The 23,574-nt window shown below is 39.4% G+C and overlaps 1 protein-coding gene and 1 long non-coding RNA gene across 3 annotated transcripts in view; one reads left to right on the top strand and one right to left on the bottom strand.

Moving 5' to 3' along the window:
* cnpy1 (canopy FGF signaling regulator 1) overlaps nt 1-23,574 on the top strand; it is a 43,875-nt gene that overhangs the window by 14,341 nt on the left and 5,960 nt on the right. For both annotated transcript variants that reach the window (XM_057856974.1, XM_057856975.1), the window contains exons 3-4: nt 273-388; nt 20,764-20,976. In XM_057856974.1, coding sequence (XP_057712957.1) covers nt 273-388; nt 20,764-20,976 — 329 coding nt within the window. The remainder of the gene's footprint in view (nt 1-272; nt 389-20,763; nt 20,977-23,574) is intronic.
* LOC130929640 (uncharacterized) overlaps nt 3,722-23,574 on the bottom strand; it is a 74,356-nt gene continuing 54,503 nt past the window's right edge. The window contains exon 3 of the long non-coding RNA XR_009066933.1: nt 3,722-3,751. This is a non-coding gene — a long non-coding RNA (uncharacterized LOC130929640). The remainder of the gene's footprint in view (nt 3,752-23,574) is intronic.

The following is a 23,574-nucleotide window of genomic DNA, read 5'->3' as shown; positions in this document are numbered from 1 at the left end:
CCTTCAATATAAAGTGTATATAGTTTTATTAAGATCCATCAACTAGCATGGGCATTTAGAATGGGGTCAACCATTTTGGAACACCCTGTAAATGCTTAACAAACTGTTAACAAATACTTCACAAACAACAATAAATCATTTATCAACAGTTTACTAATGATCTATTAACTAGTAAAACAGGTAGTTATTATAAAGTGTTACCGATACTTTTTCATACCACTGTAGATAATCCACATCCTATCTTAATTCTGAGTGTAACCTCTGTTTTTTAGCTTGCGGTGCAATTGTAGACGAATTAACTCACTCAATCAATCTGGTGGACCCGAAGAAAACCATCAATATCGGCGGCTTTCGACTCGATGCGGATGGAACAATCAAAGATAAAAAGGTAAAAATGCACTAACATGGGTGTTCTGTCTGTTGTAGCTCATACATACTGTACATACAAAATCCCGTGCTTTTGTTTTGACATTGACGCCGTAAAACCGGAGTTTTGTCATTTGTGTGCATAACTATCTTAAAATGACAAGGAGCTGAAGGTACACTGATAGTGTGTTAACACAGCAGATTTAGCTTATTGTTGGTGGTCTAATGAGGTCGCGTCCCACTGGAGCACTGATATCCTTTATTCCCCAGGAAGCTGGCTATCGTTAGGTGTCCATCTGGTATTGATTTCCCAGGATTAGAGCCTCTTCCACTGTCAGTGATACAGTGAGAAAAGACTCTGCTTTCTGTGCCATCCTATCATGTGGTTTCCAATTAATCTTCTCAATGAGTTTATCACTTATAGATGTCCAATTGGTTTGAATTGGCTGGGTGGCAGCTAGGACTAGGCGATTAAGTACTTATCACGGTAAATAGAACAGATTTATCTCAATAATGATCAATGACGATAAATTCGCCCAAGCGGACTATTACAACCCCTAACAAAAAGTATGGAATCACCAGTCTCGGACCAGCACTCACTCAGACATTTTATCGTGTAGAACAGGGGTTCCCAACCTATTCCACTAAGGCACACTGTGGGTGCAGGATTTCATTCTTACCAAACAAGATGACAACACTTTTTCCCCAATCTGGTGTTTTACAAGTGCAATCAGTTGATTGCAGTCAGGTGTGGCTTGTTTTAGCAGAAGCCTCATTGGTTCAACTGTCTCTGCTGGATCGGCTGGAACAAAAACCAGGACCCACAGTGTGCCTTGAGGACTGGGTTGAAAACCCCTGGTGTAGAACAACAAACTCGGATAAAAAGCTTGAAAAAAATAATGAATTAGTTCAAAAGTGCAACTTTTTAGCATTCAGAAACACTAAAAAAATGAATAAAAAACATTAAGCCTCTATGCCTCTATCTACGTCCAAATTTCCCATTCATTTCCAATAGCATTTAAATTGCTTTGACACCAATGTAGACAGATGCCAATGACACCCATGTATAGTGGGGCAAATAAGTATTTAGTCAACCACCAACTGTGCAAGTTCTCCTACTTGAAAAAAATAGAGAGGCATGTAATTGTCAACATGGGTAAATCTCAACCGTGAGAGACAGAATGTGGAGAAAAAACCCCTCAGAAAATCACATTGTTTGATTTTTAAAGAATTTATTTGCAAATCATGGTGGGAAATAAGTATTTGGTCAATAGCGTAAGCTCATCTCAATACGTTATTATGTACCCTTTGTTGGCAATAACGGAGGCCAAACGTTTTCTGTAACTCTTCACAAGCTTTTCACAAACGGTTGCTGGTATTTTAGACCGTTCCTCCATGCAGATCTCCTCTAGAGCAGTGATGTTTTGGGGCTGTCGTTGGTCAACGCGGACTTTCAACTCCCTCCACAGATTTTCTATGGGGTTGAGATCTGGAGACTGGCTAGTCCACTCCAGGACCTTGAGGTCCTTTTTTGCCCCGGCTGTGTGTTTGGGATCATTGTCATGCTGAAAGACCCAGCCACGTCTCATCTTCAATGCCCATGCTGATGGAAGGAGATTTTCACTCAAAATCTCTCCATACATGGCCCCATTCATTCTTTCCTTTACACAGATCAGTCGTCCGGGTCCCTTTGCAGAAAAACAGCCCCAAAGCATGATGTTTCCACCCCCGTGCTTCACAGTGGGTATGGTGTTCTTCAGATGCAATTCAGTATTCTTTCTCCTCCAAAGACGAGAACCTGTGTTTCTACCAAAAAGTTCTATTTTGGTTTCATCTAACCATAACACATTCTCCCAGTCCTCTTCTGGATCATCCAAATGCTCTCTAGCGAACCGCAGACGGGCCTGGATGGGTACTGGCTTCAGCAGGGGGACACGTCTGGCAGTGCAGGATTTGAGTCCTTGGCGGCGCATTGTGTTACTGATAGTAGCCTTTGTTACTGTGGTCCCAGCTCTCTGTAGGTCATTCACTAGGTCCCCCCGTGTGTTTCTGGGGTTTTTTGCTCACCGTTCCTGTTATCATTTTGACGCTACGGGGTGAGATCTTGCATGGAGCCCCAGATCGAGGGAGATTATCAGTGGTCTTGTATGTCTTCCATTTTCTAATAATTGCTCCCACAGTTGATTTCTTTCCACCAAGCGTTTTACCGATTGCAGAATAAGTCTTCCCAGCCTGTTGCAGGTCTACAATTTTGTCTCTTGTGACTGACTGAGGTTGTGGACAGGTGCCTTTTATACCGAAAATGAGTTAAAACAGGTGCCATCAATACAGGTAACGAGTGGAGCCTTGTAAGACCTCATTAAAAGAAATTAGACCTCTTTGACAGCTAGAAATCTTGCTTGTTTATAGGTGACCAAATACTTATTTTTCACTCTAATTTGGAAATAAATTCTTTAAAAATCAAACAATGTCATTTTCTGTTGTTTTTTTCTCCCACATTCTGTCTCTCATGGTTGAGGTTTACCCATGTTGACAATTACAGGCCTCTCTGATCTTTTCAAGTAGGAGAACTTGCACAATTGGTGGTTGACTAAATACTTATTTGCCCCACTGTACGTCTGAATTTCCCACATATTTTCAATGGCAAAAAAACTGTGTCCCCGAATCCCCTGATATCAACAGGACATGTCCCTAAATTGTCCCCAAATTAACAGGAAAGTGACCTGATATCAAAATTTACCCACGGGTCAAAATTACATCGGTCATCGTGAATCTCAGTAACTGTAAATTTTTAGTTAACCGCCCGGCTTTAGTGTGAATGCTCTGGTTTCGAATGAACAAATGTTCATTCGCCCCTCCCAGTCTAAATGGATTGGGTGTCAAGCGCTGTCAATGGCAGCCATAGAGTTAACTGAGACAATATTACGGTGGAAGATTTTGGTAGCAACTTGTTGGTTCCTTTTTTTTTTTTTTAAACATTGACACCTTTTTACGATACCTCAATTCTTGGCGGAAGCATATCGATAACCTTTCAGGATACAAAGGTATTTTGTCACATCCCTAGTCCTAACTATGCAAAAAAGCAATGGAATAATCAATTCAATAACTGGTTCCTAGATTTTCTAGATTTCCTTTACGGCAAAAAAACAGCAACTTAAAAAAACTCCAATGAATTCTGGTTTTATTGCCTAATTTCCCTTTAAAGTTATAGTGAAGAGTTGCTGAATTGTGAGCATTCTGTTCAGGAAGAAGATTTTAGAGTCGAGCCCCTCCTCTGGCCTTTGCCGCCACAATCCTCCACCTGTTGTTTCGTCCGTCAAATGTTAGCGGAGCGGAGAAGAAGGCAAACCTTGATCCCGTGCCCTCCTTTTCAGCAGCTTTTGACCTAGCGTGAATCAGAGAGGGAGGGATGTCACAGCTTAGATGCCATCAGCCAGGAGGATTTGCCGCTTTGGAGTCTCTGCTCTTTGGCCTCTTCACAGTAGGACTTCCTGGGGGCCGCGCGGCACAAAAGTTAAACCTGCCCGTGCTAACAATGACACATTTAAGATTTCCAAAGACATTGAACTTAGTTGGAAGGCGAGCTCATCTCATAGCGACCGGTGGGAAGTCATGCATTGAGAATGAGAGGATGCACAATGGTCCGCTTATACACACTGACACATAATATCACGGGAGATGGAGCGAAGCCGTTTTCTGTTGCTCAAGATGAGAGAGAGGGCTCGTTGAGATCCAAAGTATTTATCAGGCTTTACATTTTGTAGCGCTGCAACGATTAATCGATTAACTCGAGTAGAAAAAAGCTTCAAATCAAATTTAGCTGCTTCGAGTATTTGTTTAATTAGTGGTTTGTTTGCATTTAGTTTTATTGATTTGGGTGGATACACTGCCCTCTAGTGGCAACAGTCAATATGACATAACACATTAAACATGGTTGAATCCAGCTGCCCCCTGTTAAGACCAACATAAAGTTGTAAGATTTTGTTTTGAGCTAACATTTTTATTTTATTTAGCTTAGGGCTGTCAAAATTATCGCGTTAACGGGCGGTAATTAATTTTTAAAATTAATCACGCTAAAATATTTGACGCAATTAACGCACATGCCCCGCTCAGATTAAAATGACAGCAGTGTAATGTCCGCTTGTTACTTGTTGTTTGGCGCCCTCTGCTGGCGCTTGGGTCCAAATGATTTTATGGGTTTGCGGAGTGAGCATGGTGTAATGACATCAACAATGGCGAGCTACTAGTTTATTTTTTGATTGAAAATTTTACAAACATTTATCTTTTAAGAACTTCAAGTTTACCTATCAATGGAGCACTTTAAGAGAATGTTAATAATGGTAATGCCATCTTGTTGATTTATTGTTATAATAAACAAATACAGTACTTATGTACCGTATGTTGAATGTATATATCCGTCTTGTGTCTTATCTTTTCGTTCCAACAATAATTTACAAAAAAATATGGCATATTTTACAGATGGTTTGAATTGCGATTAATTACGATTAATTTTTAAGCTGTAATTAACTCGATTAAAAATTTTAATTGTTTGACAGCCCTAATTTAGCTGTTTTTGTGGGAATATGAGTTTGAATGATTTGTTAAGAGCATTGTAAAAAAAAAAAAAAAAAGTTAGCATTTTATAGCATTTAAGCTAGCGGACTTTTGGTTTGTAAGTTAGCCAATTGTTTTGTTGTACTTAGATCCTGATTACCGTAATTTTCAGACTATAAGACGCTACTTTTTTATTTCATTTTGAATCATGTGGTTAATAGTCCAATGCAGCTTATTAGTTGATTAATTAGGGTTAATTGGTAACACTTTATTTGACAGCGGTGTCATAAGACTGCCATAAGACTGTCATTATTGTGACATGACACTATCATGGGCATTAATGAATGCTTATGACAGATGTCATTAAGTGTCATCTGGCAAATTATATCACTAACTCCATTTACAGTGCCCTCCATAATTATTGGCACCCCTGAAAAAGAAAAAAAAAATTCAAATAATATGGGGCCTTAATGGAAAAAAGAGAAAAATCCAACCTTCAATACAAGTGCATTCATTCAATGGGGAAAAAATCCCACATAAAGAAAAAAATTTTTGACATCAAATAATGTGTGTCACAATTATTAGCACCCCTGGTGTTAATACTTTGTACACAACCCCCTTTTGCCAACAAAACAAGGTCTGGGGACTGAGATGGCCATGGGAGGAGCTTGATTTTGTATCTGGTGAACCATTTCTGTGTAGATTTGGCCATATGTTTAGGGTCATTGTCTTGCTGAAAGACCCATCTTCAGCTTTCGGGCAGAGGGCAACAGATTTTGATTTAAAATGTCCTGGTATTTCAAAGCATTCATGATGCCATGCACCCTAACAAGGTTCCCAGGGCCTTTGGAAGCAAAACAGCCCCACAGCATCACTGCCCCACCCCCATACTTCACAGTGGGTATGAGGTGCTTTTCAGCATGCGCATCTTTAGTTGCACGCCAGACCCACTTAGAGTGTTTGTTGTCAAAAAGCTCAATCTTGGTCTCATCTGACCAAAGCACACGGTCCCAGTTGAAGCCTAGGACCGTGTGTATTTTAGTGCAGAATATTTATGTGCTTACTTCTTACTGAGCTGAAGAAATTTTGTATATAAGTGCTGAGAACAATCTTTACTGTTTGTAAAGTGGGGCACACTGCTGATTGCTGCAGCTCTCTTAGCAGCAATATTTAAACATCCTATTTGTGGTCCGAGTCCATCTGTAACATGTACTGAATTAACAGTATTTGCAGCATTATCTATAGTCACTGGTATGGATTGATTTGGCCTGCTTAACTTCCATTCAGTCATGGCGGTTTCTAATTCATCAATGTAGTATATGGACTACGCGTCGCTCTGGGCTCACGCAGCTAATGGCATGGGATCTAATGTAGCACATCTAGGTTGCTATTTGATGATATCTAGTGTGTGCGTGCGAGAATTGGCATGGGATCTAACATCGGACATCTAGGTTGCCATTTGATTATATCTAGTGTGTGCGCTGCGCCGCTAGAGTATTTTCTGGCCACAGAAGTCACTTCTGCTCATTACTGCACAACACCAGCATATGACAATCGACTTTCATAAACAGAACGAGTTTGAAGTACGGCGCTCTTAATTTGCCACTCATTGTTCATCATGAAACCATGAGTTTGCTTAGTCTCCCACAGTCTTAACCTTTCTGATCTCATCAGCGCTACAACAACGGGCGTTAGCTTACGCATGCTAATCGTTTTGAATGCCATGTTAGATGAGCAGCGTAACATCGCGGATACGCGTTGTAGTTTACATCCTTAATATTGAAGACAAAGGTGTTAATTTTGTTTGGTAATTTCGAGACAAAGACATACAAATGTCATGCATCGGGATTTGGGAAGTTAGCTCACGTGGGGAGGACAGTACATTTGCGTTCAAGTGATGCTAGTCGATGGTATCGGCGCCCTAAATGTTGGTACTCGTCGATACCGATACCACCATTTCGGGCCGGATCGGCACCCCCTGCCGATACTGGTATCGGTATCGGTGCAACTTTAATTGAAGGTTGGATTTTTCTCTTTTTTTCCATTAAGGTCCCATATTATTTGAATAGAAAAATATATAAGAAGCTAAAAAAAACGCATCTTTTTCAGGGGTGCCGATAATTATGGAGGGCACTGTATGTCCAGCACGGATCTTTTACATCCATTCAAAAGTGAGATAATTTGCCAGATAACACAAAATGACATCTGTCATAAGCATTCATTTATGCTTGTGGCAGTGTGAAGCCGTAATTATGATGGTCTGATGACAGTTTAATGGCGCCGCTGTCAAATAAAGTGTTACCAAATACCATAACCAGTAATTATTGAAACAACTGGGACAGTAACTAAAGAAATAATTAGCCCAGAACATGAATTTTGATTGTTATTTACATCTGTAGCGCTGCAATGCATGCTAGGAGGCATGTTGAATGACAACAGTGTTATGACAGCACAGGTTGATTGTCTTTCCCAAGAGAGCAGTGATGGCCAAATGAAGCTTCTTATTGCAATGAAACTTTGCAGGCAATTGGTTCAAAGCTTCATGGTGGTTAATTTGGTCTTATGACAGTCTTATGATGCCGCTGTGAAATAAAGTGTTACCGGTTGGTTTAAATATCCCATAATACAGTGAGGATAGTCCGGTGCGGCTTATCTATGAACGAATGTCTTTTTCGTGTCAAATTTGGTGGGTGGCGGATTGTAGTCAGGTGCACCTTATAGTCCAAAAGTTACAGCATTTACATTTGTTTTACAGGTCAATCTGAGGTCAACCAACCCCCATTTTGATCAAAAATAGCTAAAAATGGTGTCAGTCGTTTGTGCGGTAAAAATTTTGTTTGTGCCGCTATTGTTTTGTAGATATTGAGATATTCATTTCAAGTGACGACGTCACTAGCCGCTTATCCGTATCCAACTCACGCAGCTGATGGAGCGTACCAACTCTCTTGATAACAGGGGTGTCCCAACAACTAACGCAAACGTAGCACAAACAAACGGCACCCCTTCAGGTCCATTTTGCAGTAAATGGGGTGCTTGAGACAATCATTTTGAGTGAAGACGTGACTCGCAGCCCCCCTCACTGAGAACGAATTTGACTTACTGCCGGCAATGCGGACCGAACTCTGACACCGGTCGTACAGGGACATGACAGTGTCACTCTTTAACTACATAAACATGTCATCGGTTCTGCCCTTCCAATTTGAGCCGGAGCGGAACATTAATGAGTAGGAACACAGAAAAAAAACGCGATCGCAAAAAGGAAGACACTAAAAGGGTCCGTGACAGTGGGTCAGGATCAGTATAAAATGAAAACCCGGGGGAAAACCACAGTGAGAGGCAGAAAAATGAAAAAAACAAAACAATAATGCAACTAGCAACGAAGGGATATACAAACTGTCAAATTGCAGCAAGTCAATTCCTGGCAAACCGCCTAGGATTGGTTTAAAGACACTAGAGCTGAAACGAATACTTGAGCAACTCGAGTAACTCGAGTTTAAAAACTGATCCGAGTAATTTTATTCACCTCGAGTAATCGTTTATTTTGACAGCTCTAAGCATCACGTTTTGTTCGAACTACTTTTAATGCGGGACAACGCGCTGATGTCACGTGCGGAGAGGAAGAAGGAAAAATAAATAAATAAACAACTTACTGCAGCCGACAGCCGCTACAAACGACAACGACGTTGCTAAATACTAGCCCGCACGATGCTACGTTGGTAGCAGGTAGCGTCTGATGCGTCTCATAGAGATCACATGTATGTTGAACTAGAAGCGAAATGACAGACTCGGCCGCGTCTGGGCAGCGTTAGTAAACAGCCGCCATCTTAAAGCAGTAGAGCGCTAATAAAGAGCGCTAAGCGCTAATAAATAAGATTAACGTTACTATCACGACTAGCTCACGTAACGTTAGCCCTGCGGAGGGCTAGGTTTCTATTAATTATGACCACTGTCGATGCGTGGCTAACGTGTCTTACATAACATAGCATTGTGGAGTGATGAGGGTGTAAAATTAGAGCTGAAACGAATACTTGAGTAACTCGAGTTTAAAAACTGATCCGAGTAATTTTATTCACCTCGACTAATCGTTTATTTTGACATCACGTTTTGCTCGGACTATTTTTAATGCGGGACAACGCGCTGATGTCACGTGCGTAGAGGAAGAAGCAAAAAAAAAAAAAAAAACTGACTGCAACCGACAGCCGCTCCAAACGATGCCGACGTTGCTAAATACTAGCCCGCACGATGCTACGTTGGTAGGTAGCGTCTCATAGAGATCACATGTATGTTGAACTAGATGCGCAATGACAGACTTGGCCGCGTCTGGGCAGCGTTAGTAAACAGCCGCCATCTTAAAGCAGTAGAGCGCTAAGCGCTAATAAAGAGCGCTAAGCGCTATTAAATAAAGATTAACGTTACTTATGACCACTGTCGATGCGTGGCTAACGTGTTTTACAGACAGGCTTTAACATAACATAGCGTTTTGGAGTGATGAGGGTGTAAAATAAAAACTCAGTAATGCTAACTATCAATTTTAGCTCAGTAGTCATTGCTGGATAAAACACCAAGTAGCACTGGTCCCTAATGTGCTCCAATACAGCCTGTATCATACATTTATTTTGAACACTGCCAAAACTCAAAATCCTATCAGGACTTACAGTAACTTAAAACTAAACTAGAACTTAAAAATGGCTTGACACAAATAGAAATTCAATTGAAACACGTGGGGGAAAAAAATCCTAACTTTTAAGTGATGTGTGTTATCAAGCGTAATGGCATTTTTGGGTATATATATATATATATATATATATATATATACATATTTATATATTTTTTTTTCCATAAGATCTAAAAGTTTTTTGAGTGAAAGCAGTGAATTAGTCTTTTTTTTTTTTTTTTTTTAATTGTAGTTACATCTGAGATGCAATTGTTGGCTGTTTTCAACAATATACATCGAAAATAAAGACATTGATTGACTGAAAATGGTTCAAGATTAGATGAAATGTCTTGTTTTCTCATGTATATTTATAATTGCTCTTCACCTAAAAATGTATTTGTTTTATCCGATTACTCGATTAATGGATAGAATTTTCAGTCGATTACTCGATTACTAAAATATTCGATAGCTGCAGCCCTACTGCTGATGAGCTGGAATTGGATGCAGGTACAACGTCGGGAGCTCATCCCACAGCTCTGTAACAAAACAATCTGACCAGCAGCAGAAAGTGAAGAAATCATGGCAGTTGTCATACTAGCTTCGCTTGCTAGCTAGCACAACTATTCTCCTAGTCCAGCCCAACCGCGTCATCACCCCCAGCGTGCATTGCGCACGCAAAACATGGCACCCTCCGTAGGTCAAAACATGTACTAAATATTATAGATTTTTAAATCAATGGCAATGATGTCCCGTAATTTTTGGACTATAAAGCGCACCTGACTATAAGCCGCCACCCACCAAATTTGACACAAAAATGGCCTTTCTTTATAGATAAGACGCGCTGGACTATAAGCCGCAGCTGTCCTCACTGCATTATGGGATATTTACACCAAAAGATATTAACTGGTAACACTTTGACAGCGGCATCATACGATTGTCATCAGACCAAATGAACCACCATGAAGCTGTATTTGGCTATCACTGCTCCCTTGGGGGAGACAGTCAACCTCTGCTGCCACCTGCTGTCAAGCCTGTTTTGTCCAACATACCTCCTAGCATGCATTGAAGCGCTACAGCTCTAAATAACAATCCAAATTCATGTTCTCTGCTAATTATTTCTTCAGTTACTGTCCAAGTTGTTTCATTAATTGCTAGTTATGGTATTTCGTAACACTTTGACAGTGGTGCTATAAGACTGTCATAAGACCATCATAATTATGACATGACACTGCCATGAGCATTAATGAATGCTTATGACAGATGTCATTTTGTGTCATCCAGCAAATTATCTCACTTATGAATGGTTGTAAAAAAAAATCCGAGCTGGACATAAATGGAGTTAGTGACATCATTCATAATGTCATTCATGCTCATGATATTGTCATGTCATAATTATGACGATCTTATGACAGTCTTATGACTGCGCTGTCAAATAAAGTATTACCGTAATTTTCGGACTATAGGGCGCTACTTTTTTACCTCATTTTGAATCCTGTGCGGCTTATATGTTGATTTATTTGGGTTAATAGCTAACACTTTATTTGACAGCGGCGTCATAAGACTGCCAGAAGACAGCCATGATTATGACATGACACTATTATGAGCATCAATTAATGCTTATGACAGATGTCACTAACTGTCATTTTATCACTTTTTATCACATTTTATCATAAATTATATCACCAACTCTATGTCCAGCTCGGATCTTTTACATGCAGTCAAAAGTGGGATAATTTGACATCTCTCATAAGCATTCATTTATGCTCATGGCAGTGTCATGTCATAATTATGATGGTTTATGACAGTCTTATAGCACCACAGTCAAAGTAGCTAACTAGCAAGTAATGAAACTGGAATAGTAACTGAAGAAATTATTAGCACAGAACATGAATTTTGAATGTTATTTACGTCTGTAGAGCTGCAATGCATGCTAGGAGGCCTGTTGGATAACAAGTGTTGACAGCAGGTGGCAGCAGAGGTTCACTGTCTCCCCCATGCGGGAAGTGATGGCAAAATGACGCTTCTTGAATTATTGAAGCTTTGCAGCCAATTGGTTCAAAGCTTCATAATGATTCATTTGGTTTTATGACAGTCTTATGATGCCGCTGTCAAAAAAAGTGTTTCCGGTTAATATCTTTTGATGTAAATATCCCATAATACAGTGAGCACAGCTGCGGCTTATAGTCCAGTGCAGCTTATCTATGAACAAATGTCTTTTTTGTGTCAAATTTGGTGGGTGGCGGCTTATAGTCAGGTGCGCCTTATAGTCCAGAAATTAGGGTACCTGTTAACCCAAATAAATAAGCCGCAGGATTCAAAATGAAGGGAAAAAAATGTTGGTTTATAGTCCGAAAATTACGGTATGTGTTTCTAATAACATTATAGTAAAACAGAACAATTGTGGCTTATTAGAGCCTACAAGACTTTAAGTCCGAGGTTACCTTTAAAGGGTTTATCTTGATCGTGATGCTCCTGCGATACAGTACTAATAAGCAAGACCGACTGTTTCCTATTTAAAATCCAACTGTCGTTGTTCGTCAAGGTAATAAACGAAGCGAGTTCCATGGAGAAAAGCGTCCTCTGGTGTCACACCGCTGGCTGCTTTTTGCCACAGCTGTCCTCCAGTTTGAGACTGACAGACATAAAGTAGCTGAAGGCGATATCCGATTGTTTTTCAATGATTGAATATAAATTACAGCAACGAAATTATTCCTTGCCCAGTGGACTCGCTGACGGATTTAATTAGCATAGTCAACTACATTTCGTATTATTGTTAATATATATGTACATATATATCTATATAAATCTTTTTTTTTTTTTTTCTGGGTCTTCATTGGCCCGTTTTAGCCGGACAATGAAAATGAAAGGCCCCCGTCCGCAGCGGTGTAATAATGGCGCCCTGTCCAATGGGAATTAAATGGAGGAAAGCATCCCTATTGGAACCCCCTTCCAGCTCATTCTTCAAACAAACGCGGTGACTGACAGCTCCTTTTCACAGGGCCGCGACTGGCAAGGAAGGGGTTTAATTCTAAACCGTTTTGTAGCATGGCATGATAATGACTCAGACACAAGCCCAAGGGCTGCAATAGACCAACATGCTTTGCCTTGTGTTCTTTGACAGAGAAAGCTGGGCTTCAAATTGGACAAATAGTGCCATTTTTTCCTTTTTGTTTAAATCAGAAGTGTTCTTCCTGTTACAAAATACTTTTATTTTCCATCGTTGAACTCTGTGGCGCCCATTGACGGCGCTTGATGTCCATTCTGTTTTGACTGGGATGGGCGAATGAAAAGAAAATATTTTCCCCTTTTTAAAAAACCAATAAAAACAGTAAATATGATGTTTTTTTGCGATTTTTTTTTTTAGATTGAATTCAAAAACACTTTAAATATAAAAAAAAAAAAAAAAAAGAAAAAAAGCTAATTATCTCTTATTTATTTTTCATACTTACCATGTTTAATTTAAATGTAATGGAAAAACAAATTTATTTTTGACCCCCCCCCTTTTTTTTAATTTTTTTTTAAAATTAAAACAGGAAAGGGGGAAAAACGTAAATATGAGGTGTGTTTTTTTTTTTTCAATTGAATTCAAAAACATTTTAAATAAAAAAATGAAAAGCCTGTAATTCTCTTATTTATTTTTCTTACCGTGTTTTTTACTTTTTAAATAAATGTATTCATAAAATATGTATTTAGTGAGCATTTACAGCCAGTCCTCACATTTTAAATGAATTGGACGTCTACAGTGCCTTGCAAAAGTACTGTACCGAAACGGTTCAATACAAATACATGTACCGTTACACTCTTAGTATTTATGTAATATACAAAATATACAAAAATACAAATACAATATTTATGAGTTCCCCCCTTTTGTTTTTTTAAATTCATTTAAAAATATATATATATGTATATTTAATTAAATAAATATATGACTATTAAATCGTTGCCTGCCATTGTCAACAATACAGTGCCTTGCAAAAGTATTCGGCCCCCTTGAACCTTGCAACCTTTCGCCACATTTCAGGCTTCAAACATAAAGATATAAAATTTTAATTTTTTGTCAAGAATCAACAACAAGTGGGACACAATCGTGAAGTGGAACAAAATTTATTGGATAATTGAAACTTTTTTAACAAATAAAAAACTGAAAAGTGGGGCGTGCAATATTATTCGGCCCCCTTGCGTGAATACATTGTAGCGCCACCTTTTGCTCCAATTACAGCTGCAAGTTGCTTGGGGTATGTTTCTATCAGTTTTGCACATCGAGAGACTGACATTCTTGCCCATTCTTCCTTGCAAAACAGCTCGAGCTCAGTGAGGTTGGATGGAGAGTGTTTGTGAACAGCAGTCTTCAGCTCTTTCCACAGATTCTCCATTGGATTCAGGTCTGGACTTTGACTTGGCCATTCTAACACCTGGATACGTTTATTTTTGAACCATTCCATTGTAGATTTGGCTTGATGTTTTGGATCATTGTCCTGTTGGAAGATAAATCTCCGTCCCAGTCTCAGGTCTTGTGCAGATACCAACAGGTTTTCTTCCAGAATGTTCCTGTATCCATCTTCCCGTCAATTTTAACCATCTTCCCTGTCCCTGCTGAAGAAAAGCAGGCCCAAACCATGATGCTGCCACCACCATGTTTGACAGTGGGGATGGTGTGTTCAGGGTGATGAGCTGTGTTGCTTTTACGCCAAACATATCGTTTTGCATTGTGGCCAAAAAGTTCAATTTTGGTTTCATCTGACCAGAGCACCTTCTTCCACATGTTTGGTGTGTCTCCCAGGTGGCTTGTGGCAAACTTTAAACGAGACTTTTTATGGATATCTTTGAGAAATGGCTTTCTTCTTGCCACTCTTCCATAAAGGCCAGATTTGTGCAGTGTACGACTGATTGTTGTCCTATGGACAGACTCTCCCACCTCAGCTGTAGATCTCTGCAGTTCATCCAGAGTGATCATGGGCCTCTTGGCTGCATCTCTGATCAGTTTTCTCCTTGTTTGAGAAGAAAGTTTGGAAGGACGGCCGGGTTTTGGTAGATTTGCAGTGGTCTGATGCTCCTTCCATTTCAATATGATGGCTTGCACAGTGCTCCTTGAGATGTTTAAAGCTTGGGAAATCTTTTTGTATCCAAATCCGGCTTTAAACTTCTCCACAACAGTATCTCGAACCTGCCTGGTGTGTTCCTTGGTTTTCATAATGCTCTCTGCACTTTAAACAGAACCCTGAGACTATCACAGAATCACAGAGCAGGTGCATTTATACGGAGACTTGATTACACACAGGTGGATTCTATTTATCACCATCGGTCATTTAGGACAACATTGGATCATTCAGAGATCCTCACTGAACTTCTGGAGTGAGTTTGCTGCACTGAAAGTAAAGGGGCCGAATAATATTGCACGCCACACTTTTCAGTTTTTTATTTGTTAGAAAAGTTGAAATTATCCAATAAATGTTGTTCCACTTCACGATTGTGTCCCACTATTTGTTTATTCTTGACAAAAATAAATAAATTTCATATCTTTCTGTTTGAAGCCTGAAATGTGGCGAAAGGTTGCAAGATTCAAGGGGGCCGAATACTTTTGCAAGGCACTGTATTTACCCTTTTAAACGTTTTCTTTCAATTTTTCTTTGCTTGGATCGATTATTTATCATCTAACATATCGGGGAAAATACAATTAAGCGATAGTTATGAGGTAGATATCCATGACTTTTTTTACAGATGCTAATTTTTTCATTGTGACATAATTTGTTTAAAAGTTTAAATATGTGAGTGAATAATTTTTTAAAGTCTTTTTGTTTGTTTGTTTGTTTTTTTACTAAGTATTAGACATCAATTAATTATTCTAAGCTGAAAATGACAAACATTTCGAATAATAAATACAATTACTTAACTTATTTTTATGGCTAGGTTGAAACAAAAGCGGTTGCGCGACATCTGTAAATGGGGGTTTCCAAGGTAAAACGGACAAATTAAAAATAGTTCAGGGCCTTATTGTGCCATGAATCTGCTATGGCAGCATATAGAAATTGTTCTATCAGTTGTTTTGTCTTAAAATACAGCAGTTTATTTTAAAGAGGGGTGCAAGAGCAGAAACTGCTTTTTCAGCCGTGTCTGTGTTTTCCGCCATATATAATTATGGGTCAGGAGATCGTTTAACACCAGTGTATTTTAATGAATACAAATGAATGTATACAATAGTTAGTATGAAAAAAATTGGATTGACAGATAAAGCTGAGCAACATCCTCAATTGCTCACCTTTCAGCCTTTGCCCTCGTGCTGTAACATTGTGTTGTTCTGCCAACTTCCTCTTCAAGCTCAAGGGATCCTCTTCTCAATGAGTCGCATTTCTCATGAATGGGGAAGAGGTGGAGTTAACCCAAAGACTTAGGGATTAGTCAGTTCTTTAGGGCCTTACTTGGTTTTTTGTTTTGTATTTTTAAAGTAATAATAGGTAACTTTTCAACCTTTATAAAATATTTTCATAACATTTGTGATAATATGTCGACTGACAACTAGTTGGATGACACTTCTTTTATATCTTGAGGGGCCCTGCATCGCTTTCACCGACACCATTTAACTTTGAGGAGGGTGGCAGAAGAAACAAAACTACAAATGTGCTGACTGCTTTACGGCATACGTCAATTCCTCCATTCCCTATTCATTATAAAGACAGAAGTCGATACGAACGCTTTAAAGATGGCAGAGCAACAAAAGAGACAAAAAGTTTTGTCTGAGGAGGAAAAAATGAAGGCTACAAAGATCTACAGAATAAACATTGGCCGGCTTTCACTCGCTGGCGTGAAATTCACTTCTCATCCTTCACACACTCGTTGGAAACAGAAATGTTGTTTAACAGGGAGATTGATTTTGGATTGATTGATGATTTTGCGCAGTGTTGTTTTCGTCAATGATGACTATAAAAACATTTCGTCGACTTACATGACGATGACGAGATTATAACAAGCTAAAAACGTCTCTTGGGAGACTAAAACATATTGAGACGCCAGTTGTTGTTGTCTGTTGAGATGAAAATGCGCCTTTGTTTCTGTCACATGTTCACAATGTGTGACATTTTATGTGTAGTTAGCCTGCATCGTAGCAGTGTCTGGTTGTGTCACTCATGTGACGTGCTGCACCCCTCCTCCCAACTCACCAGTGTCCTCTCCAGTCTCCCCATTGCTTGTTTTGAAACATACACAGTAAGATTTGTTTTCTTATCTTGGCAAGAGAATGTTGCTTTAGCCTTTAAAGGTTTGTGCTGAGTGATCATCACACACTAAATCAGGGTATCTGCGGGGTCTTAAAATGTCTGGGAAAGTCTTAAATCCAATCATTTGAATACAAGACCTTAGAATTCTCCTAAAATCTCAATAAAGGTCTTAAATACAATTTTTAAAGGTCTTGAAAATCTATTGACGTTACTTTACTACTTCAATACTACTATTAGCAGTACTTTGTGCTCATTTGTATCACAGTGGGAAAGAGCTGGGAAAAAATTCATATACGTTAGATGTGATTCCCGGCTTCCAATTTTCCTTTATATCTTTTGTACGTTTTTTTGCCGGTATAGATGTGAAATGGATCTTAAATTTGATCCATTATGTTCTTAAAAAAGTCTTTCAAAGTCCTAAATTTGGCTTGTTGAACCCTGCAGAGACTGTAAATGTAGCATAGCAAGCGTTAGCATAGCATTCATGTTTGCGTTAGCATTGGGCTAATGCTAACGGCTAACTTTTTTGGGGGGTAAATACAATTTGTGGCGTCCAGGTGGGTATAATACATATATTAAAAGTAATGTACTGTTTTCCTGCTGAATGGGTAGTATCAAGAACGACGAGCTGTAACTTGCTCGCTGCCGGGGGTGGCCGATCGGTGAAGACAATCAACCCCGCCGCCGTGTGTGACATAAGTCGGGGTAGTTTTGTGTGATTTTTAGTTTTCGAAAGGCGAGAATAAGGCTTGGAAAAGCTGCTCGGTTCGGGTTAGCATGGCGGCTAGCTGTCACGCCTCCTGTTTTGTTTACGTTCTTTCCTCCATCTCCGAAGCGGGGGCAGGAAAATGACAAAAGCCTGACTAACTCCGGTGGCATGAAATACCATTCGGCAGAGGAAGAAATAGGCAGTTTTTGACCATTATGCAGTAATTTTGCCCTGCCGTACTGAATAAATGCATGTTGAATATTTCATATTTCATTTAGCACAAAACTGTTATGTCGTGACCATACCATTTATTTAGCAATTGAGTAAAAATACTTGGATAAAAAGAATAGCCTGTAAAAATATTGGAGTAGAGCGATTGAAACAATCATCACATTTTGCTGTTCTCTGTGGAATTTTCCTTCTTTTTGGGCTCGATTCTGAATCAGATGAAATTGTTACCCTGCCAACGTCATCCTCCAGCTGGGGACGCTAGAGCGCTATAATGAGAGGCAGGGCTAAACAGCAGATTAAAAGACTAATTTCTCGTCATCTGCGCTTTACAAAATTGTTGTATATAGTCGAATTGTCTCAAAATAAGATCGTAATTCACATAATAATGCTATTTAAAAGTTTTTTTTATGCTGTCACTGGCATTTTAAACAGTGACAGCTTTTAAAAATGATACATTAATTCTTGGTTGGGAGCATATCGATGACATTTTGGGCGACCTTTTCGATATATAGTCACTCACAGGTTACAATTTCCTTTAAAAGAAAGATAAGTTGTATATTTTCGCAAAAAATGTGGTATCGGTACTAGGGTTGTTCCGATCATGTTTTTTTGCTCCCGATCGTTTTAGTTTGAGTATCTGCCGATCCCGATATTTCCCGATCCGATTGCTTTTTTTTTTGCTCCCGATTCAATTCCAATCATTCCCGATAATTTTTCCCGATCATATACATTTTGGCAATGCATTAAGAAAAAAATGAATAAAACTCGGACGAATATATACATTCAACATACAGTACATAAGTACTGTATTTGTTTATTATGACAATAAATCCTCAAGATGGCATTTACATTATTAACATTCTGTGAGAGGGATCCACGGATAGAAAGATTTTAATTTTCGGACGATAAGCCGCTACTTTTTTCCCTCATTTTGAATCCTGCGGCTTATAGTCCAGTGGGGCTTATTTGATTATTTATTTGGGTTTGTAGGTAACACTTTGTTTGACAGCGGCATCATAAGACTGTCATAAGAACGTCATAATTATGACATGACACGACACTATCATGGGCATTACTGAATTATTATGACAGGTGTCAAAATGTGTAAGAGAGGTAATTTGCTGGATGACACTAACCAACATCTATTATAAGCATTTAATAATGCCTATGACAGTGCCATGTAATAATTATGACAGTATTATGACACCACTATCCAAACAAATGTTACCAAATACCATAACTAGCAATTAATAAAACAACTGGAACAGTAACTGAAGAAATAATTCGCACATGACATGAATTTTGATTGTTTTTACATCTGTAGCGCTGCAATGCATGCTAGGAGGAATGTTGGATGACAACAGTGTCGGCAGCAGAGGTTGACTGTCTCCCCCAAGGGAGCAGTGATGGCCAAATGAAGATTTTTAAAACAATAAGGCTTTGAACCAAATTGAGTCAAAGCTTAATGGTGGTTCATTTGGTTTCATGACAGTCTTATGATGCCATTGTCAAATTAAGTGTTACCAGTTAATATCTTTTGGTGTAAATATCCCATAATACAATGAGGACAACTGCGGCTTATAGTCCAGTGCGGCTTATGTATGAACATATCAAATTTGGCTTATAGTTGGGTGCGTCTTATAGTCCAGAAATTACGGTAATTCTTAAAGGATAAATGTGACTTTGTTTATTGTGACTAAATATTGCCATCTAGTGTATTTGTTGAGCTTTCAGTAAATTATACTGTAGCCATTTAACTATTCTGCCCAAATGCATGATGACAAGTGCAACCATGACTGTGCGTATTGGCACCAATTGATATATCTGGTGTAAAGAAAAAGATCAACTACTATCTTACTTCCCCACATTGCTTTCTCACGATATTTCCAATTGTTGAGAGAGGGATTTTAAGGCTTTAGCCAATTAAAAAAAAGGCCCCAAATACTGCCAAGATTCCCTCTACTCATTTTACGCTGCGTTTTAGCTCTATATGTAGGTAAATCGGCGCCATTATAGATTGAACACGACAATGCGTGAGTGGGTCGTGCAGCGCATGCATTAATTCCGTTAAATATTTTAACGTGATTAATTTAAAAAAAAAATAATTACCGCTGTTACCGTGGTAAATTTGATAGCCCTACTTTAAGCCAAAACTAAAGACTCTGGATGAGTGTAAGACATTTTGTCTGTAACGTTAAATACAATTAGAAACGATTTAATTAAAATATAAAAAAAAGGCATGTCCGATATTTTTTTGCCGATTCCAATACATTGAAAATGACGTGATCGGCATCCCGATCGATCGGGACATCTTTAATCGGTACAATATCAGCAGCAGGTGATAGGAGTTGATATCGGTAGCACAAAAGTTTTTTATCACCCAGCGTTTTCCTAATTTTGATGGTTGCAGCATTAAGCGTGAGATATCCGGGACACAAAGCTGTACTTGGCTTCTGTTTAGGCCTTTGACAGCCATCCTCCACAGGAAATGCACCCCTCTGTGTTTTTTCCCAGCCTTGCTCTGTTGAAAAAAAGTTTTTTTTTTTTTCAAAATGAGCCCCTCACTTTTGCCCTTTTGAATGAACATGGCCACCTCCCACTCTTCCACGCTTCACCGCAAAAGCGGGTGTGCTTCCGGGGCCGGGCGGTCAGGGCGCCGCACCTGTCTTGACCCGTCTAGACGTGGCCGCTCTCTGTTTTGTCTTCCGAACAGGGGCCGGGAAGTAGACCGCGGGGTTCGGACGTAGCGGCGTGGTCGGGATCAGCGCGGGTTAAAAGTCAGAGTTTGTTCGCGGGGAGAAAGAAAACATGGCAGGAATAGGAGGTCAGACTTTTGACCTGCGGTGTAACACGAATGACACTCCAAAGGACTTTTAACATTGAAGAGCTTTTCAAGAGCTTCTCCCCCATCTTCATTTCAATTTTACCCGCATTAGTATCATGTTTTGACATTTGCAGACCCTGCATTTTTCTACATTTGACTAAAAAAAGGATTAAAGAAGCTGAGAATTTTTTTTTTTTTTTTTGGTGGGTCCAAGGTACCCCTGGCTCGATCGGAGACTCACCTCAGCGAACTCTTGGATGCGGTTTGCGAGTCCATGAGCGACTACGCCCTCTACGTGGACCCCCAAACCCAGCGAAAACGATACAAGAGGTTCGCGCCCAGAAGCGCCGGCTCCAATGAGGGCTTCCCCGACATTAAAAACTTCCAATTCGATGGACCAGAAGCTCCCAATGCTTTGAAATTCGCCGTAAGTACAATATCATTTTACTCCAGATAGACTCTTTCAAAAATGAGCTGAATCATTCATTTCATTACAAGTAAAAAAAAAAATGTTTCCGTGTGTGAAAAAGCACATTAAATACATTCTTTAACCTTCTTTAATTCTTAAAGTGCTCACTGCATTGGACTGCTATTCAAAATTTTGAACTATAGTCATCAAAAGCTGTTTTTAACAGTTTAAGTCAGTGTTTTTCAACCTTTTTTGACCTACGGAACACTTTTCTCATTAAAAAAAAATCCCAAGGCACGCCACCAAGCAAAAAATGTAATTAACTTACAGTATATCGACTATATTAACATTATCACGTCGTGTACTGAATAGAAATCCAAAAAACACAAAAACATTTTTTTAAAAGCTTTCTTAGTCACTCAATGTGACACCTGAGCTTCTGTATTGGAGTTGGGATCAGTGCGTCTTGGGCGGCAGCTAACGATTATTTTAGTAGTCGATTAACGGATTAACTAGTTAGTTCATATAATCGAGTAATCGGATGAGGAACATGAAAAATTAAAATATCTGAGCTGAGCCTCAAACGCTATAAAAACATAAATAAATAAGGATTTATGTGTACAGCAAAAGAGCAACTGGCTAACTTGCATAGCAAAAATCTGCTAGCTTAAATGCTATAAAATGCTCACTTTTTTTTTTTTTTAAACAATGCTCTTAACAAATGGTTCGGACACATATTCCCACAAAAAAAGGCTAAATATACCTCTAAACTAAATTCCGAATCCATTAAAAAAAATGAGTTCAAACAAAAACTTAGCTTATATTGGTCTTAACAGGGAGCAGCTGGATTCAGCCATGTAAAATGAGGCAGTGTATCCACCCAAATGAATAAAACTAAATGCAAACACTTTCAAAACAAACCATTACAACGTCAATTTAATGAAACGAATACTCAAAGCAGCAAAATTTAATTTGAATCTTTTTTTCCTAATCGAATACTCGAGTTAATCAATTAATCGTTGCAGCACTAAGTGCATCCCTGTTGAAAGTTCATCACGCTATGTCAGGACTCCAGACTGCCCCCAAATGGGGACATTTTGCAACTAAAATTAGAGCCAGTGTGAGTATTTTTTCTTCTACTCGCGCATGCATGACCAGTAAGATTGAATTGTATTTTTTTTTTTTTTTTTTGGGGGGGGGTGACAAACTCCTTCAGGGTTAAATCGAGTAGTGTGCGGTCACGTAACGAGCTTGTTTGCAGGGAAAATACAACACAAGAAAAGGACTTCCGGGTCAGTTCCAGGAGAGAAAGACTCACAAAACGGTTGCCCCGAGAGGCTCCGCCTGCCTCGGCCACATTCATTCAAACGTCACTCTGGTCGTGGTTATCGCTTTTAGGGAATATATGCGGTGCCACACCATGTTTCGATTTGATATTTTCCAAGTGCTGAGTGAGCAACTGCGCAATGCTTGTAACATCCTAAGTAACGATGTTAGACTTTGTCTTTTTCTCAAGATTTATTTTAATCGTACTCTGCGACTGCTTGGAAAATCAGAGCGTGACCACGTACTCCCTCCCTCACACACATATACAAATGTATAATATATATGTCGGAAAACACTGAGGTGACTTGAAGTTCCCCTCCGAGACCCCCAATTTGGCCAAATTTCAAAATTGTCCTATATGCATGTGTGATACATTATTGGAAAGCTTTAAATCTCAATTTTCTGAAGGAAGAAAAATTTTGAACAGGAGGGCATTTTTCCCCCCAATTTTTTTTTTTTAAACAGCAAAACCCTAACTGGAGGTGAGAGCGTGCGAGAGCAGAATTAAAGACGCCATGACTTTAACAAGATATTATTGTGTACTTACCGGTACCTTGTTTCGATCCCAAAACTCCACGTAGCATGTATCACTGAGTGTCAAGACACAGCTGCGAATGGCCACAGCCGGATTTTTGGAGGATTTTATGGGTGAAACAAAGGCTACGTTCATACTACAGGTCTTAATGCACGAATCCGATTTTTTGGTGTTTTTCCGACACGAGTGAGGCATTAACTTGACGGTCTGAACGTGACAGGTCGCATAGAACGGGACCATTTCAAATCCGATCTGGGTCACTTTTGTATGTGGTCTAAATCCGATCTGGGCCACATTTTTCCAGACTGTCGCGGCGGTCTGTACTGTCCAGTCCCGCAAATCGGATTTAATGCAGCAATTACGTCATCAAATAGCGAGAGAGTCGTTACCGTAGCGATGCACCTGTGCGTTATTAGCGCCTAGCTTGCATTGAACACGGCTTTTGGGGAAGGGCTGGGCTTGACAACAGTCATAAAAAATAAAAATGGGTTGAGGATAAGCCTGAGAATGCTCAGTTTTCTCTCTGTTCCAAGTGAGCAATATTTCAAGATTGCCTCCACGGCCGAGAGTCGGGACAAACTGCCCGTATGTGTGTGTGACGTGCACGGAAAGTGCGTGCATGCTATCGATCCATATAAACTTTGAATATAAGCCTAAACGGGGATTATTTATGTCTGTTATTTGTGTCCACCTTTTGAAAAGCAAAATATGATAACCCTGGAATGACGGATGACGTCTGTCATTTGTTTTGATGC

The sequence above is a fragment of the Corythoichthys intestinalis genome, chromosome 14 (genome assembly GCF_030265065.1).
Source record: "Corythoichthys intestinalis isolate RoL2023-P3 chromosome 14, ASM3026506v1, whole genome shotgun sequence".
Taxonomy (NCBI): Eukaryota; Metazoa; Chordata; class Actinopteri; order Syngnathiformes; family Syngnathidae; genus Corythoichthys; species Corythoichthys intestinalis.
The sequence above is the reverse complement of the archived record's forward strand: the minus strand, read 5'-3'. Positions and strand labels throughout refer to the sequence as shown.